This window comes from Rattus norvegicus, chromosome 1, assembly GCF_036323735.1.
Source record: "Rattus norvegicus strain BN/NHsdMcwi chromosome 1, GRCr8, whole genome shotgun sequence".
Lineage (NCBI taxonomy): Eukaryota > Metazoa > Chordata > Mammalia > Rodentia > Muridae > Rattus > Rattus norvegicus.
The window spans coordinates 30,318,234-30,334,774 of NC_086019.1; the positions used below are offsets into that span (position 1 = coordinate 30,318,234).

Genomic DNA, 16,541 nt, shown 5'->3' on the forward strand with positions numbered 1-16,541 from the left:
TTAAGACACTAGATGGCTGCTCTTCCAGAGGTCCTGAGTTCAATTCCCAGCAACCACACAGTGGTTCACAACCATCTGTCACGGTATCTGATGCCCTCTTGTGGTGTCTGAAGACAGCGACAATGGACTTACATCCATAAAATAAATCTTAAATGCGAATCAGAAAGAGATTCAGAGCATACTGCATTTGTAACCTCAAATGCACAGATTTTTTTCTCCCTTGCCTTTATCTAGATGCAAAATAAACTCATTTTTAGAAAGCTTTCAAAGTGTTTGCCTAGTCAGTGCTTCTGTCTGTGGATGCAGTCTGCTCCTCTCCACTTCTCTCCATGCTTGGGGAGTCTGCACGGCACCTCCTGATCCACACTCGGTCTCTCCCCTGCCATCAGGGCCTTTCCCCAAAGCTGTTCCTGCTGGTAGTCGGAACTGTTTGATACTCATACATATGGGCACTGTTTCTCAGACTGTTTTCACCTTCGCCTTGTTATTTACAAAACCATTCCCACTTACTACCATTTCACTCTACTGACTGTTCTCTATGGCATAGCAATAGTCCATCATCACCACAGCCACAATATGAAGCTCAGCTAACTTTTTAAATGTGCAAAAATGCAATAATGAATTACAAATCCCAGCCTGTTAAAAATCCTATTTTTAAAAGAAAGACACATTACCTCATAAATCTTGTTAAGGTGTTTTGCATGAACATAGACAGGGCCACTCCATTCTTAAAATAAAAATAAACAAGAAATAAGATTACATTACGTAAACGGTACTTTTAAAATTCAGATTTTTTTAAAAAAGGAACGTGGCCAAACTTTTTGAAAATCAAAGTTTTCATTTCCAATCTCTGAGGCTGAAGTATTAATGGTGCTGTGAGTTTTCCCAGATTTTGAGAGAAGGATGGTGAATCAGACTGCAACCCGAATTATTCTTCTCGTTGATGGCAAGAGTTCTAAAGACAGAAGTTTGAGGAAGGGGATTTGGTGTAATAGTGTGAGGCAAACAGAAATAGCGGCAAGGAAGGTACGGCAGCAGGGAATAATGAGTCAGGAGGCAGAGGTGAGCGGACAGTCTCAGCTTGCTCTTCACTCAGACCAGGACCCCAGCCTGTGCAAAGTGTCACCCACACTTATGGTGCTCTTCCTGTCTCAACTCATCTGACATAAATCCTCACAAGAATGTCCAAAGCTTTATTTTCAACATGACTCTAAACCCCATCAAGTTGACAACCAAGCATGACAATTACAGATCTCTAAAGAGATATCTCACAGTCTCTAGAGCATCTACAGCATAAAACCGATCTTACAAATGAATAATATGTACATCTTTTCCCCAAGGTTTGCCCTACTCCTTTCCAGAACTCTTCAAGGCTAACCCTCGTGTTGCCAGAGTCCATATCCTGGCTTCCATTGCTTCGAATAAGAAACAACTGTGTAATAGGGGCAACTGCAGCTCTTTTCCTCATCATTACACAGAAGAGTCCAAATGAAACCAGATTAGGTGATCTGTGACAATACAAGGCAAGAGCCAAGGAAAGAGCATAGGGACAAAACATTACCAGTGATGGCAATCATGGGTATAGGAAGGGTTCACTGGATTTTCTGTTTCTGTGGGCATCTGGAAATTTTCTTCAAAAAATTTAGTTGAAAAATTGCAGTGGCAAAATATCAACATAAAGATCTTTAAAAGGCAAGTAATTCATTTAATAATTTTTTAAAGCATTTTATTTAGAGGACAATGGTAATCCACTTACTAAATCATCATATATTTCAGCATTCCCAGAAATCATAGTCACCAAACATACAGACACCACGGATACATCTGTAACACACGGTGTCAGTATGCAGGATATGGAAGAACATCACTGAGAGAAACCAATTACATTGTGAGATCACAGTAAGAGTCTCATGGGTCTCAGCTGCAAGTGTTAGATGATTTTGCTAACTGTGTGAGCTCCTCAACTCGAAGACTTTAAGCTTCATATTTACAAAAACTTATCATTACTTCTTGAGTGCAAAAGAATACAGTCAATCTGAAAAAAAGTTTCAGGAATTTGATATACACCATTTCTACTTGATAATTTTAAAATTATGTGACAAAAATATTCTATACTCTACAACTATTATTTTAACTCTGAATATTACCTAAAAAAGAGTTGGATGTAGTGGCTCATGTCTATAATCCCAGCTCCCAGAAGACTGAGACAGGAGGATTTCAGAGACTTTGAATCCAGTCAAAGATACATAAGCTACATCAAGACTTCCAGGATAGTCTGAGCTACAGAATAAGATTGTACACATATGCATGCTCGTGCACAGATGCATACACAGAACTTTCACAGATGAGAGACCTAAGGAATCACGATGACCTGAATCAGATTCCAAAGGAGAGATGAACACAACAGAATGAGCCATACCAATAATTTACAGAATTTCTTTTCTCTCTTCTCTTTTATACCACTTGGACATGTAAATAAAAAAATAGATATCTGATGTGCACCACTTAGTTAGTAGATATCACCAATTCAACTTTCAACACTCATTCGGGCTGTAGGTATACACCCACCAATTCAAGTATTTTCTCCCCTTCGTTTTATTATCAGTGTAGGGTGTGTTTGTAAGAACATCGATGGATGTACTCGTTATAGACACTATGCTATAGCACTAATTTGCCATATGCAATGGAAACTAAGTATCTCATATCTACCCTTAGTACCTGGCGACACCACCATTCTACTCTGTGCTTCAATGAGGCTCACTATTTCAGCGTCTACAGACTGGATCAGAGAGCTGATTTTCATTAACAGTAAAATACCAATGTTGGTACATAAATTGTTGACGATTCTTTACACTGAAGTAATGCGCTAAAACTAATGGCGGAGGGTACAGTATTGGAGACTCAGTACTATTCTTGCACCTTTTTCACAATCCCAAAATTTCTAAAATCTAAATTTTTCTTTAAAAATATTCAATCAAATTACAAAAGAAGAGCAGGAGGCACTGCTGGAGAGAAAGAGCAATACTGAAAGCAAGAGACACTCATTCTCCAAACAAAACACAGGCACATCCAACAGTACTCCACTTGGACCACAAAGATGAGTCATCTCAGCGTGCCAACCTAAATGTCTTTCATAGATACCCAGTAGGGAAGACCTTATCATTTCCTAGTTTTCTTTACAAATTTCCCTTATTATTCCCCTTATAAATCTTTATACTTTCTCAGAAGACAAAATAAACCAAATCAAACGAATCTATTGTTTGAAGCGTTATAACAATAACCACACAGGTAAACCACGAAGTTCTCAATTATGTGTGATGAGAGCAGCCTTGAGAACACAGCTTACACTCTTACCTCTGGAGTGGAGAGTGCCTTCACAGCATTCAGATCAGATCCTGAGCAAAAAGTATTTTTCGCTCCATGAACAATGAGGCCTTTCCCTTCTGTCCAATTTTCTAATTCAATTACCCTTTCCAAAAGTTGTAGCATCATGGCACCTATCAGATAAGAGAGGGAAAACACAAGCCCGTCTGAGAGATGATAAAACAGATGCAGTGAAGTGCTAAGCAGGACTGCTAGAACAAACACTTTATAAATATTTACTGAACATTCACCAAATGCTTACTGTTTTCATACAGTGGAATTTACAAACTAGGTACATAAAAAGCCCCCGCCTTAACATTTTAAATTCATTACTCCATGTATCTTAAACAATCAGACAAATGTATTAGATAGAAATGTAATTAGATAGAATGTGTCAGACATGTCCTAGAGGTAGACAAATTGGAATATATTGTATTAGATACAGTGATAAGGCAACACTTGTGGTCCCCAGTGAAGAAGCTCAATGAGCTTCATGAGCACACCACGACTGTGAGCTTTTATGGTACACGATACAAAAAGTCTACAACAAAACTCTGCGTGTTCCCTTGGATCTGGAAACAGCTATTAATCACATAATAAATTAAGGCCAGGACTGAAAAACTGACATACCTGAGGCACAGTATATAATTTCTTTACAAGTCTGCCTGCCAGCAGAGAAGTCAATGGATTAAACATTAGATCATTTCACATGGAAACAGCAGAAAGTGTCATTTTAAGTTCTAATAAATTACCTGCACCTATGTACATCTTGGGTAATAATGTCTGCAACATGATCAATGGGATTTTAAAATATTTTTCATGGGCTTTGTTTTTGGAAAAAATATCACACAAGGTCAATAATCACTATTCTGCCATGACCAGTAGTGACAGGGGCTATAGTAAATGTTAGATCAATGTTATGAATTCATAAATAGCTAACAAAATCATCATTTCTAAGTACTACCTACTTAAAATGGAAACTGGTCAAGAATGACTTTTGTGCTTGAAAAATATTCTTGCATGCAAATTATTTACAGTTTGGGAGTCAACAACAATACATACATTTACAGTAAGAATAAATCTATCTAGACAAATCTGTATCTTTGATCACAAATGATATTTAAGTGCCTAAATAATATCGGTGGCCCTGGATATAAAAACTACATCACTAGTTCATTTTAAACTCACTCTTTTGACTTTGTAGAGCAAATAGTAAGAGTTGGAGGAGATCTTATATACTCAGGGCCTTAGAGTATCTGCTTTGATGATATCTAAGCGAGGCACTGGGTGTTCATCTCCCCACACATGTTAACAACAAAACATCACTACTTAAAAGCATCCATTATGCATCAAATTAATATTCCCCATACATTACTGAATATGTGGACTGACTACAATTAATTACATGCAAATTTTGAAGATTTGAAATGTATGTGGTCACCAGATATATGTTCTAAATGTAATAGCAGAGTTCAAAGACATACTATGAAAAGAGAAAGGAAAGTATCTCACATGAAATTTCTTATTTCATTACTTCAGTGAAAATACTTTAAATAAAAAAGTTAAATGGATTATATTATTAATTTTACCTATTTGGTTCTGCTATCTAAATGATAGCTTTTTTTTTCTGTATTCACTTCTCTGTTGAAGGGCATCTGGGTTTTTTCCAGCTTCTGGCTATTATTTATAAGTAAGGCTGCTATGAACATAGTGGAACAAGTGTCTCTGTTGTATGTTGGAGATCTTTTGGGTATATGCCCAAGAGAGGTATAGCTAGGTCCACAGGTAGTGCAAATGGTAGTGCAATTTCCAATTTTTCGATGAACCTCAAAATTGATTTACAGAGTGGTTGTAACGGTTTGCAATCCCACCAACAATGGAAGAATATTCCTCTTTCTCCACATCCTTGCCAGCATCTGTTGTCACCTGAAATTTTGATCTTAGCCCTTCTGACTGGTATGAGGTGAAATTTCAGGGTTGTTTTGATTTGCATTTCCCTCAAGACTAAGGATGTTAAACATTTCTTTAGGTACTTCTCAGTATGATTCTGTCGCAGACCACCCAGGGGAGTGTGTCAGCAGAGGGACCAAGGCTTGGATTTCAGGTAGAGAACAGATTCGGCACAACAGACAGACACAAACTCGAGGTGTGTGCTGTTGGAAAAACTTTACTTTTTGGCACATATTTAAGCAGTTAAAACAGGTACATCATAATTGGCAGTCAGCCAGCTCTTATTCATTACCCCACCAATGTCCCTAGCAAAGAGGAAAGCTAAACATACAGTCTAGGAAACAGTTCTCAACTGCAAACAATAGTTTAAAAAACTGCAGTTATACTGCCAGATTTGTGGGCACCAGGCATGTATTCATCATTTATCTTTGTCAAAATAAAGTTTAAACTCTATATTTATGGCCCCTCAGAATAGTAAGGAAACTTTTGTAACCATAGTTAACTCTTGATAAGTTTGTTCAACTTGTTGGAACTTGTCTATGATCTTTCTAAAAGAATCATTACTGTTTTGAATCATGCTAAACAAAAGTTTTTCAAAAGGGGGAAAAGACTTTTCTGGAACAGTCATATTCTTAATAGCTGCAATTAATTTCTCTCCTATTTGCTGGGAACTAATGGGTACAGCAGTTGAATTCATCACAGCCGTTGAGTTTATCAGGATCATGGTGATGTGAGACGTTTCCGTCTCTTAATTTTCAATTTCTGATACATCTAAAGGTACATGACCATCTTCCCACACTGCTTTATTTTTAAAATCAGATATTGTTGACAGGCTTAAAATTGCTAAGATCACCAAGGCTAAAACACAGAAGGTACCTCCACCGCAAGCATAGACCCTAGTCATCATCTATTTGTAGGGTGACTGCCAGGACCTCCAGGAGGCCAAGCCATTCTAGGCACATGCCTCTGTTCTGGATAGAAACGAAGCACAAGAACTTTATGTCACACAGACTCTACTGGAGTGGGTGTGCCATGATTCGACTTTCCTCAGCTGAGAATTCTTTGTTTAGCTCTGTACCCCATTTTTAATAAGGTTAGTTGGCTCTCTGCAGTCTAACTTCTTGAGTTCTTTGGATAGTTTGGATGTTAGCCCTCTATCAGATGTAGGATTGGTAAAGATCTTTTCCCAATCTGTTGGTTGCTGTTTTGTCCTAACAACAGTGTCCTTTGCCTTATAGAAGCTTTGCAGTTTTATGAGGTCCCATTTGTCAATTCTTGATCTTAGAGCATAAACCATTGGCGTTTTGTTCAGGAAATTTTCTCCAGTGCCCATGTGTTTGAGACTCTTCCCCACTTTTTCTTCTATTAGTTTGAGTTTATCAGGTTTGATGTGGAGGCCTTTGATCCACTTGGACTTAAGCTTTGTATAGGGAGATAAGAATGTGTCCATTTGCATTCTTCTACATGCTGACCTCCAGTTGAACCAGCACCATTTATTGAAAATGCTATCTTCTTTTCCATTGGATGGTTTTAGCTCCTTTATCAAAGATCAAGTGACCATAGGTATGTGGGTTCATTTCTGGGTCTTCAATTCTATTCCACTGATATATCTGCCTGTCTCTGTACCAATACCATACAGTTTTGATCACTTTTGCTCTGTAATACTGCTTGAGGTCAGGGATGGTGATGCCCCCAGAAGTTCTTTTATTGTTGAGGATAGTTTTCACTATCCTGGGTTTTTTTGTTATTCCAAGTGACTTTGCAAATTACTCTATGAAGAACTGAGCTAGGATTTTGATGTGGATTGCATTAATCTGTAGATTGCTTTTGGCGAAATGGGCATTTTTACCATATTAATCCTGCCAATCCATGAGCATGGGAGGTCTTTCCATCTTCTGAGATCTTCTTTAATTTCTTTCTTCAGAGACTTGAAGTTCTTGTCATATAGATCTTTCACTTGCTTGGTTAAAGTCATATCAAGATATTTTATATTATTTGGAACTATTGTGAAGGGTGTCGTTTCCCTAATTTCTTTCTCAGCCTGTTTATCCTTTGAGTAGAGGAAAGCTACTGATTTGTTTGAGTTAATTTTATACCCAACCACTTTGCTGAAGTTGTTTATCAGGTTTAGTACTTCTCTGGTAGAACTTTTGGGGTAAAAGAACTATACTATCATATCATCTGCAAATAGTGATATTTTGACTTCTTCCCTTCCCATTTGTATCTCTTGGACCTCCTTTCATCTGACTGCTCTGACTAGGACTTCAACTAGGCCCACTATATTGTGTAAGTAGGGAGAGAGTGGGCAGCCTTGCCTAGTCACTGATTTTAGTGGGACTGCTTTAAGTTTCTCTCCATTTAATTTGATGTTAGCTACTGATTTGCTGTATATTGCTTTTACTATGTTTAGGTATGGGCCTTGAATTCCTGATCTTTTCAGGACTTTTATCATGAAGGGGTGTTGAATTTTGTCAAATGCTTTCTCAGCATCTAATGAAATGATTATGTGGTTTTTATCTTTGAGTTTGTTCATATAGTGGATTATGTTGATGGATTTCCATATATTGAACCATCCCTGCATCCCTGGGATGAAGCCTACTTGATCATGATGGATGATCGTTTTTGATGTGTTCTTAGATTTGGTGTGCAAGAATTTTATTGAGTATTTTGGTGTCAATAGTCATAAGGGAAATTGGTCTGAAGTTCTTTTTCTTTGTTGTATCTTTGTGTGGTTCAGATATAAGCATAATTGTGGATTCATAGAAGAAATTGGGTAGTGCTCCACCTGTTTCTATTTTGTGGAATGGTATGGACAATATTGGTATGAGGGCTTCTATGAAGTTCTGATAGAATTCTGCACTAAACCCATCTGGTCCTGGGCTCTTTTTGGTTGGGACGCTTTTAATAACTACTTCTATTTCTTTAGGAGTTTTGGGATTGTTTAGATGGTTCAACTGATCCTGATTTAACTTTGGTGCCTGGTATTTGTCTAGAAGACTGTCCATTTCCTACAGATTTTTCCATTTTTGTTAAGTATAGGTTTTGTAGTAGGATCTGATGATTTTTTTTAATTTCTTCAGATTCTGTTGTTATGTCTCCCTTTTTTATTTCTGATTTTGTTAATTTGTATACACTCTCTGTGCCCTTTGGTAGCATGGCTAAGGGTTTATCTATCTTGTTGATTTTCTCAAAAACCAGCTCCTGGTTTTGTTGATTCTTTGTAAAGTCCTTTTTGTTTCTACTTGGTTGATTTCAGGCCAGAGTTTGAATATTTCCTGCCTTCTACTCCTCCTGGGTATCTTTGTGTCTTTTTGTCCTAGAGCTTTTAGGTGTGCTGTTAATGTATGATCTCTCTAGTTTCTTCTTGGAGGCACTCAGAGCTATGAGCTTTCCTCTTAGCGGTGCTTTCACTGTATCCCATAAGTTTGGGTATGTTGTGCTTTCTTTTTCATTAAATTCTAAAAAGCCTTCAATTTCTTTATTTCTTCCTTCACCAAGTTATCATTGAGTAGAGTGCTGTTCAGCTTCCATTTGTATGTGGGCTTTCTGTGGTTTTTTTGTGTTATTGAAGACCATCCTTACTCTGTGGTGATCTGATAGGACACATGGGATTATTTCAATCATCTTGTATCTGTTGAGGCCTGTTTTGTGACCGATTATATGGTCAATATTGAAGAAGGTACCATGAGGTGTTGAGAAGAAAGTATATTCTTTTGTTTTAGGATGAAATGTTCTATAAATATCTGTTAAATCCATTTCTTTCATAACTTGTTAATTTCTCTGTCTCTGTTTAATTTCTGTTTCTATGATCTGTCCATTGATGAGAATGGGGTGTTGAAATCTCCTACTATTATTGTGTGAAGTGCAATGTGTGATTTGAGCTTTAGTAAGGTTTCTTTTATGAATGTAGGTGCCCTTGCATTTGGAGTTTAGATATTCAGGTTTGAGAGTTCATCTCGGTGGAATTTTCCTTTGATGAATATGAAGTGTCCTTCCTTAACTTTTTTGATAACTTGCTTGAAAGTAGATTTTATTCGATATTAGAATGGCTACTCCAGCTGTTTTCTTCGAACCATTTGCTTGCAATGTTATTTTCCAGCCTTTTACTCTAAGGTAGTGTCTGTCTTTGTCTCTGAGGGGTGTTTCCTGTATGCAGCAAAATGCTGGGTCCTCTCTACATATCCAGTCTGTTGGTCTATGTCATTTTCTTGGGGAATTGAGTCCATTGGTGTTGAGAGATATTAAGAAACAGTGATTGTTGCTTCCTATTATTTTCATATTTAGATGTGGAATTATGTTTGTTTCTCTCTTCTATTGGTTTCGTTGCAAGATTACTTTCTTGCTTTTTCTAGGGTGTAATTTCCCTCTAGGGTGTTAGAGTTTTCCATTTATCATTCTTTGTAGGGCTGGATTTGTAGAAAGATCTTGTGTAATTTTGGTTTTATCAAGGAATATTTTGGTTTCTCCATCTATGGTTTTGCTGGATATAGTAGCTTGGGCTGGCATTTGTGTTCTCTTAGGGTCTGTATGACATCTGCCCAGGATCTTCTGCCTGTCAGTCTCTAGTGAGAAATCTGGTGTAATTTTGATAGGTCTGCCTTATATGTTACTTAACCTTTTTCCCTTACTGCATTTAAAATTCTCTCTCTCTCTCTCTCTCTCTCTCTCTCTCTCTCTCTCTCTCTCTCTCTCTCTGTGTGTGTGTGTGTGTGTGTGTGTGTGTGTGTGTGTGTGTGTGTGTGCATTTGGTGTTTTGACTATTATGTGACAGGAACAATTTCTTTTCTGGTTCAATCTATTTGGAGATCTGTAGGCTTCTTGTATGTTTATGGGCATCTCTTTCTTTAGGTTAGGGAAGTTTTCTTCTAAAATTTTGTTAAAGATATTTATTGGCCCTTTAAGTTGGGAGTCCTCACTCTCTTCTATACCAATTATTCTTAGGTTTGATCCTCTCATTGTGTCCTAGATTTCCTGGATGTTTTGGGCTAGGAGGTTTTTGCATTTTACATTATCTTTGACTGTTGACTCAATGTTTTTTTATGGTATCTTCTGCCCCTGAGATTCTCTCTCCTATCTCTTATATTCTGTTGGTGATGCTTACATCTACAACTCCTGACCTCTTCCCTAGGTTTTCTATTTCCAGAGTTGTCTCCCTTTGTGCTTTCTTTATTGTTTCTATTTCCATTTTTAAATCCTGGATGGTTTTATTCAATTCTTTCACCTGTTTGGTTGTGTTTTTCTGAAATTCTTTAAGGGATTTTTATGTTTCCTCCTTAAGGACTTCTACTTGTTTACTTGTGTTTTCCTGTATTTCTCTAATAGAGTATGTATGTCCTTCTTAAAGTCCTCTATCATCATCATAAGATGTGATTTTTAAAAACAAATCTTGCTTTTCCAGTGTGTTTGGATACCCATTATTTGCTTTGGTGGGAGAACTGGGCTCTGATGATGCCAAGTAGTCTTGGTTTCTGTTGCTTAGGTTCCTGTGCTTGCTTCTGGCCATCAGGTTGTCTCTAGTGTTAGCTTGTCTGCTGTCTCTGACAGTAGCTTTAGCATCCTGTAAGCTTGAATGTCAGCACTCCTGTAGACCTGTTTTCTGTCAGCTGGATCTGGGAACAGAGAGCTGCTCCTCAGTTTGTGTGTCCTGCAGACTGCAGGTGGGTTGCTTAGCGCAGAAGAGTTGGTCTTACCTCTGCTCTCAGGTGTGTGGGCAGAAACCCGAAGGGTCCTGCCCAAGTGTTCCTAGGTCCCTATTCCCAGTGGGCACAGATGAAAGTAGGCAGTTTCCTCTTGGGTCAGGAATGTGGGCAGAAAGTAGTTGTCTCCTCTGAGTTCTCGGGATTGTCTGCACTTCTGAGGGTCCAGCTTTTTCCCCTATAGGATTTGGGTGCAGGGAGCTCCATACATGTATCTCATTGTGTCTGGCTTTCTATTTGTGCTGGCCAGCATTGCCATAAACAAAGAAGTCTGAATTCCCTAAACAGAATGAAAGTGGCCTTTCCATAAAGGCCCAGGGCTAGAAACTCATAGTCTATAATTGATTGAATTATGTATAAATCCATAAAATGTCTTAAAATACTCCCGAGCCTAACAATTCAAAGGCTAAAAGTAAAAAGACAAACTGGCACAACCCCTCAGGAAATCAGTATGGACAATACTCAAAAACTAAATGAATCTACTGTGACTCAGCTATAGCACTTCTCGATATATGCCCAAAGAACTCTACATTCTAATCCAGATATGTGCTCAGCCATGTACACTGCTATTGCGTGTAAAATTAAAAAAACAACCGATGCTTGCCATGCTATCACTGGCTAGGCAACAGCTAGTGGTCGCCCTGCCCCCACGGCCCCCATTCAGTGTCCGCTCAAACATGATTCGCTTGTCAAAATCTGCTCATATTCCTAGTTATCTGCCCCCTGTGGCTAGCTGTCACACATCCCGTAATCCAGTACATCAAAACTCTAGAGGCTTATAATGTATCAGTCAGATTTATATCAGTAAATTCTCAACCCACAAAATGCCCACACAAGGAACTCAGAGCCAACTGATACTGATATAACTGCCCAGCTAGCTTGAACAAACTGTCCTGTATTATCCATCCCTTCTATAATATTCACAGCTACCTGTGGCTATTAAAAGCCATATGGATTGGGTTCATCCTTTCTTCCTCCATCTTCTCTCTTTCTGTTCTGTCTGTCCCATCTCTAAAACTCCCAACCTCCTTCCTTTATTCACTGCCCAATCACAGACTCCAGTCTTATATTACACCTGCCCTCACCTGAATATTGACAGCAATCTACACACTGCCACCCAGCTCACAATGGATAGGAAATAAGAAAAGCAAAACAAAAACAAACAAGCAAGCTAAATGTCCTTCAACAGATGAATGAAAATGTGATATGTATGCATAATACCATACTATTCAGTTATAAATATAAATAAAATCATGAAACATGCAAGTAACTGGGTAGACTTAGAAATGATTATATTAAGTCTTCCCAGACTGAGAAAGACAAATGTCACATGTCATTTCTCATTTGCAGTTTCTAGATCTAAATCTTCAAATGAGAGTATACAACATGAAGAAACCACAGAAATCAGAAAGTATAAAAGGATGGGGAGGCGTGGAGGCCTTGAGTGGAGAATAATAAGATATAGATGATTCAGGGTTGGGGATTTAGCTCAGTGGTAGAGCGCTTGCCTAGGAAGGGCAAGGCCCTGAGTTCGGTCCCCAGCTCCGAAAAAAAAAAAAAAAGAAAGAAAAAAGAACCAAAAAGAAAAAAAATATATAGATGATACAGGGTGGAAAACAGAAGACGGAACTAGGGAGGGTGGAGGGAGGTCACTACCAAAGGAAGGAAGGACGAGGGACAAACAATACCAAGTTTTGAGAAAACCTCAAGGTTCTTATTTTTTTACTTACCTGAAAAATATACATAATACATATAAGTGTATACACACATATTCACACACACACACACACACAGAGAGAGAGAGATATGTACAAACACACACACACAAAAAGTAAACAATGCCTCTTGGGCTGATAATGCTTCCCATAAGAATCAGAGACTAACAAAATGCCCACCACCAGTCTTGAGAAATCTTTAAATGGTGAGGCAATGTCATCCAAGTGATTCCCCAAACAACACAGACTATATTTGTGCTGCCCTTGCTTGTCTTTCAAAGGTTGAATGTAAATCCCTAATGCTGAAAACACTGGACACAGGACTTGGGAGTATTTGAGCTGGGTCTAATATGAAAGCTTCCTACCTGTGGCCTACCATCCATGATGCCAGAAAACACTATGAAAGCTGCTAAGGGAAGAAAGCAGTCAATAGTTCTACTCAAAGGTGACATCTGTGAACCAAATGACAGACATGGCAAGGAAATCTTAAGAGTACAGTAGTACTCACATACTGGCATTTGTCAGAAACTACCTACTTGAACTGAAGGTCCACTCAACACAGGAAACCATGCCTAGTACTAGACACTTAGCCATCTTCCTGGTGGTAGTGAACTAAGTCCTGCACCCTAGAAGAAAAATCTACTATCACTACTTTGCTAGAGCAGAATAACTCCTCACTACATTCTAAAGCTTATCCTTATTCCTACAGACAAATGTAGCTACTATCTCTCATAAAACAAAACAAAACCAAAGAAAAGTCTCTTTGCAGCCAATGGAGGCCACTACAGAAAACCACAAGTGAACAAATTCAGTGCAGAGATCAATGGATTGTAGTGAGCTTAGTTACAGTGGATACATCTACAACAGAGCTCCTGAACATCCTGAACGGACACAAAGTAAGGGGGTGGAAAGCATACCAGGATGGCTGCTGTGATATACTATTTCCTAGAAATGGTTGTATAAAAAAGACCTGAAAAATGTCAGTATCAATAGACATGTAAACTCCTACATATAGTCAACTAATCACTGCTGAGAAGGAATTAGCTTCTGGGGTGAGCCCAATATAAGGTGTTTAGTGCTGAAACCATATAAATGCAAACAACCAAAACACACTCAGCAATTTGTACCTCTCTCTCTCTCTCTCTCTCTCTCTCTCTCTCTCTCTCTCTGTGTGTGTGTGTGTGTGTGTGTATGTGTGTGTGTGTATGTGTGTGTGTGTGTGTGTGTGTGTGTAAAACAATAATAATCAAAGAAAATAATTCTATCAATTTGAGAGAGAGGGGTTGCTGAAAACTACAACCAATCAAAATGCAGAGTTGTATAGCCCACTTCCAACTGAAATACCTACAACACCAACTCCTGCACCTAAAGTTTAGGGAACACTGTAGAAGAGGGGAGGGGGAGAATCTAAAAGCCAGAGGAAGGGGAAGTTTGCTTTATGGTTATGTCTTCTAAAAATATCAGAAGCTACTTCTCACCAACATGGCTGCATAAATTTGTTTTGAAGAAGGATGACATCAACAGACATGACCATGTGGACTCAACCCTATACAAAGAGCTACAGGTAATTAAGAAGTGTTGGAAATGGGAGAAAAATCTTCCTCAGGGGAGAAAGAGTGCTCAGTTATCCAAACCCAAGTGGTCAGTTCTGAAAACATATACAGACAAATAACATTATACAGGCTGAGCAGAGAAAGGGAGGTGGGGGGAGACAGAGGCAGAGAGACAAACAATGAAAAAGAGATCATGAACTTGAAAGAGAACAAGGCAGGCTATATAGGGGGGGAACAAGTAAAAAACTTAGAAATTAAAAACTATTAGTAGACAAGGGTAAAAACTAACAATGCTTTATAACAGCATACAGAATATCTTTGAAACGTCTTCCTCCTTGCTTCTTAGTAGTATTAGTTAACAATAAACATATCAAAGTTTAATATAGTTAACACAATCCAATGGAAAAACACATTGAGTTAACAGTGTCCATTTTTATCAGGATTTGTACTCATGACTTAAATAAATTAACATATGCATAATTACGAAAATATTTCTGGTTCATATTATAGAAAATGATATCTGTGTGCATATATTCTACAAAGAATGCCAAGACTTTCATTTTTTTTCTACCAGGGCAAAATCAGAAAAACCATGATAGCAGGCTATGAGTTACTATCATTCTCTGTCTGGAGAAGGCAGAACTCTCATACCTGAGAAAGCATTCATTTTATTTGAGTTGTTAAGCGTCAGAATGCCAATACCATTCTGCTTCTTCTGTAGGTCAATGGATCCACCAGGAAACTGCTCCAGTATCTTCTTCACTTCTTCCTCATGGAAGCCATGAGTCGTATTATAAAGTGACACTCCTGTTTGTAAGATTTTTGTTCTTACAGACAGAGATGAAGCCAAGAGACTTTTTGCCATTTCTAGAAAACAAAAAAAGTATACAGTTGTCCCAATAAAAAGAGGCCCATTCTTATTTTTATACTGTTGTATTGGATATAATAGTAAGCCTTTTAATTAACTGTGAAAACCTTGTCAATGAAGGTAAGCTCCAGTTAAAAAAAAACAAACAAAAATATCAAAAACAAAACAAAGCTTGTTGTGCATACTTTCATCCAAATTCTAAGTGCACAAAGTAAAATACACAATGGTCCAGGCTAGAGAGCTGGCTCAATGTTAAAATGTATCACTGAGTTTGGTTTCCAGCTGAGAACTCTAGCTCCAGGAGACCCAGGCCTCTTCTGACCTCCCATTCTTGTGCATATAACCTGCCCACCACACCCCCATATACATAGTTAAAATAACCTTTTTTAAAGATACATGATGGCTAAGGTGCTAAGATAATAAGATGTTACACATTGGTGAATTCATGTATTTGAAAATATAAGTATAGTTTAAGATTATGGTGCTATCTTAGAGTAGACACACATAAACAGCTTATATTTGCTTTATTCCTGGGAACACAAGGCAACAAAATTGTCTGACTTACAATGTTATAAAACTTTCTTGGTTTGGGAGGCAGTAGGGGAAACACTAAATTGTGTCATGTGGTAGGAAATAGATCGTTCCAAGTGAACATGCTCACTGCCAGGCCACTGAAAAGCACCTCTGGCCATATGGGACCAAAGGTTTCCCTCTCCAATTCTTACATGCTAGTTCTTTCACTAAAACTCCTTACTTAAATTGTATTAGAAAACTAACGTAATTCCATATGTAAAGCAATTAGTATAAGGAAATAAACAAAGAAAAATCAGAAGGTACTTTAGAATGAAATATATAACCTGTTTCTCAAGTTTTCAATTTTATACCCCTTAACTTTACCTTTTCCAGTTCCACCACCCACACCTCTCCCCACATACACCTAAGAAAACAACTTTCATTTCCTCAAATCTTGATTTTTGTCATCCCAAATTTCAGCACATATGTTGTTACAGGTTTTCCTTTTTCAGACAGTAATTTCAAGTCATCTTCTCGAAGTCCCTAGACTACATAAAATCCACATTCACAACCAATAGCTGTGGTCATATCAAACACTACCGTAACTTCCCCTTTTGACGAGTCGTCCTTGCGTGGAAGGCATCCGAAGTGCTGAGAATAGCGCCTGACAAATAGGAATTTCCAAAAATTTTCTTACAACAATTTGGTAGGATTAAGGCCCTGACTTACCACAAGGTCAACTCACCATCTATCGGGTTCATTTTTCTAATTCACCTTGTTGCAAAACAGTTGACTGATAATCATCCTCTGTGCACCTCGGCTAGCTGTTAACTAATTGGTTTTCAAGTCCAATAAGGTGTCCAAAAAAACAAAAGCAACCTGT

The 16,541-nt window shown here is 38.1% G+C and overlaps 1 protein-coding gene across 4 annotated transcripts in view; it reads right to left on the reverse strand.

Moving 5' to 3' along the window:
- Echdc1 (ethylmalonyl-CoA decarboxylase 1) overlaps window positions 1-16,541 on the reverse strand; it is a 50,990-nt gene that overhangs the window by 13,266 nt on the left and 21,183 nt on the right. For all 4 annotated transcript variants that reach the window (XM_006227746.4, XM_006227747.5, NM_001007734.1 and 1 more), the window contains exons 2-4: window positions 14,929-15,144; window positions 3,355-3,497; window positions 675-727 (exon numbers count right to left, since the gene is read on the reverse strand). In XM_006227746.4, the coding sequence (XP_006227808.3) occupies window positions 675-727; window positions 3,355-3,497; window positions 14,929-15,144 (412 nt within the window). The remainder of the gene's footprint in view (window positions 1-674; window positions 728-3,354; window positions 3,498-14,928; window positions 15,145-16,541) is intronic.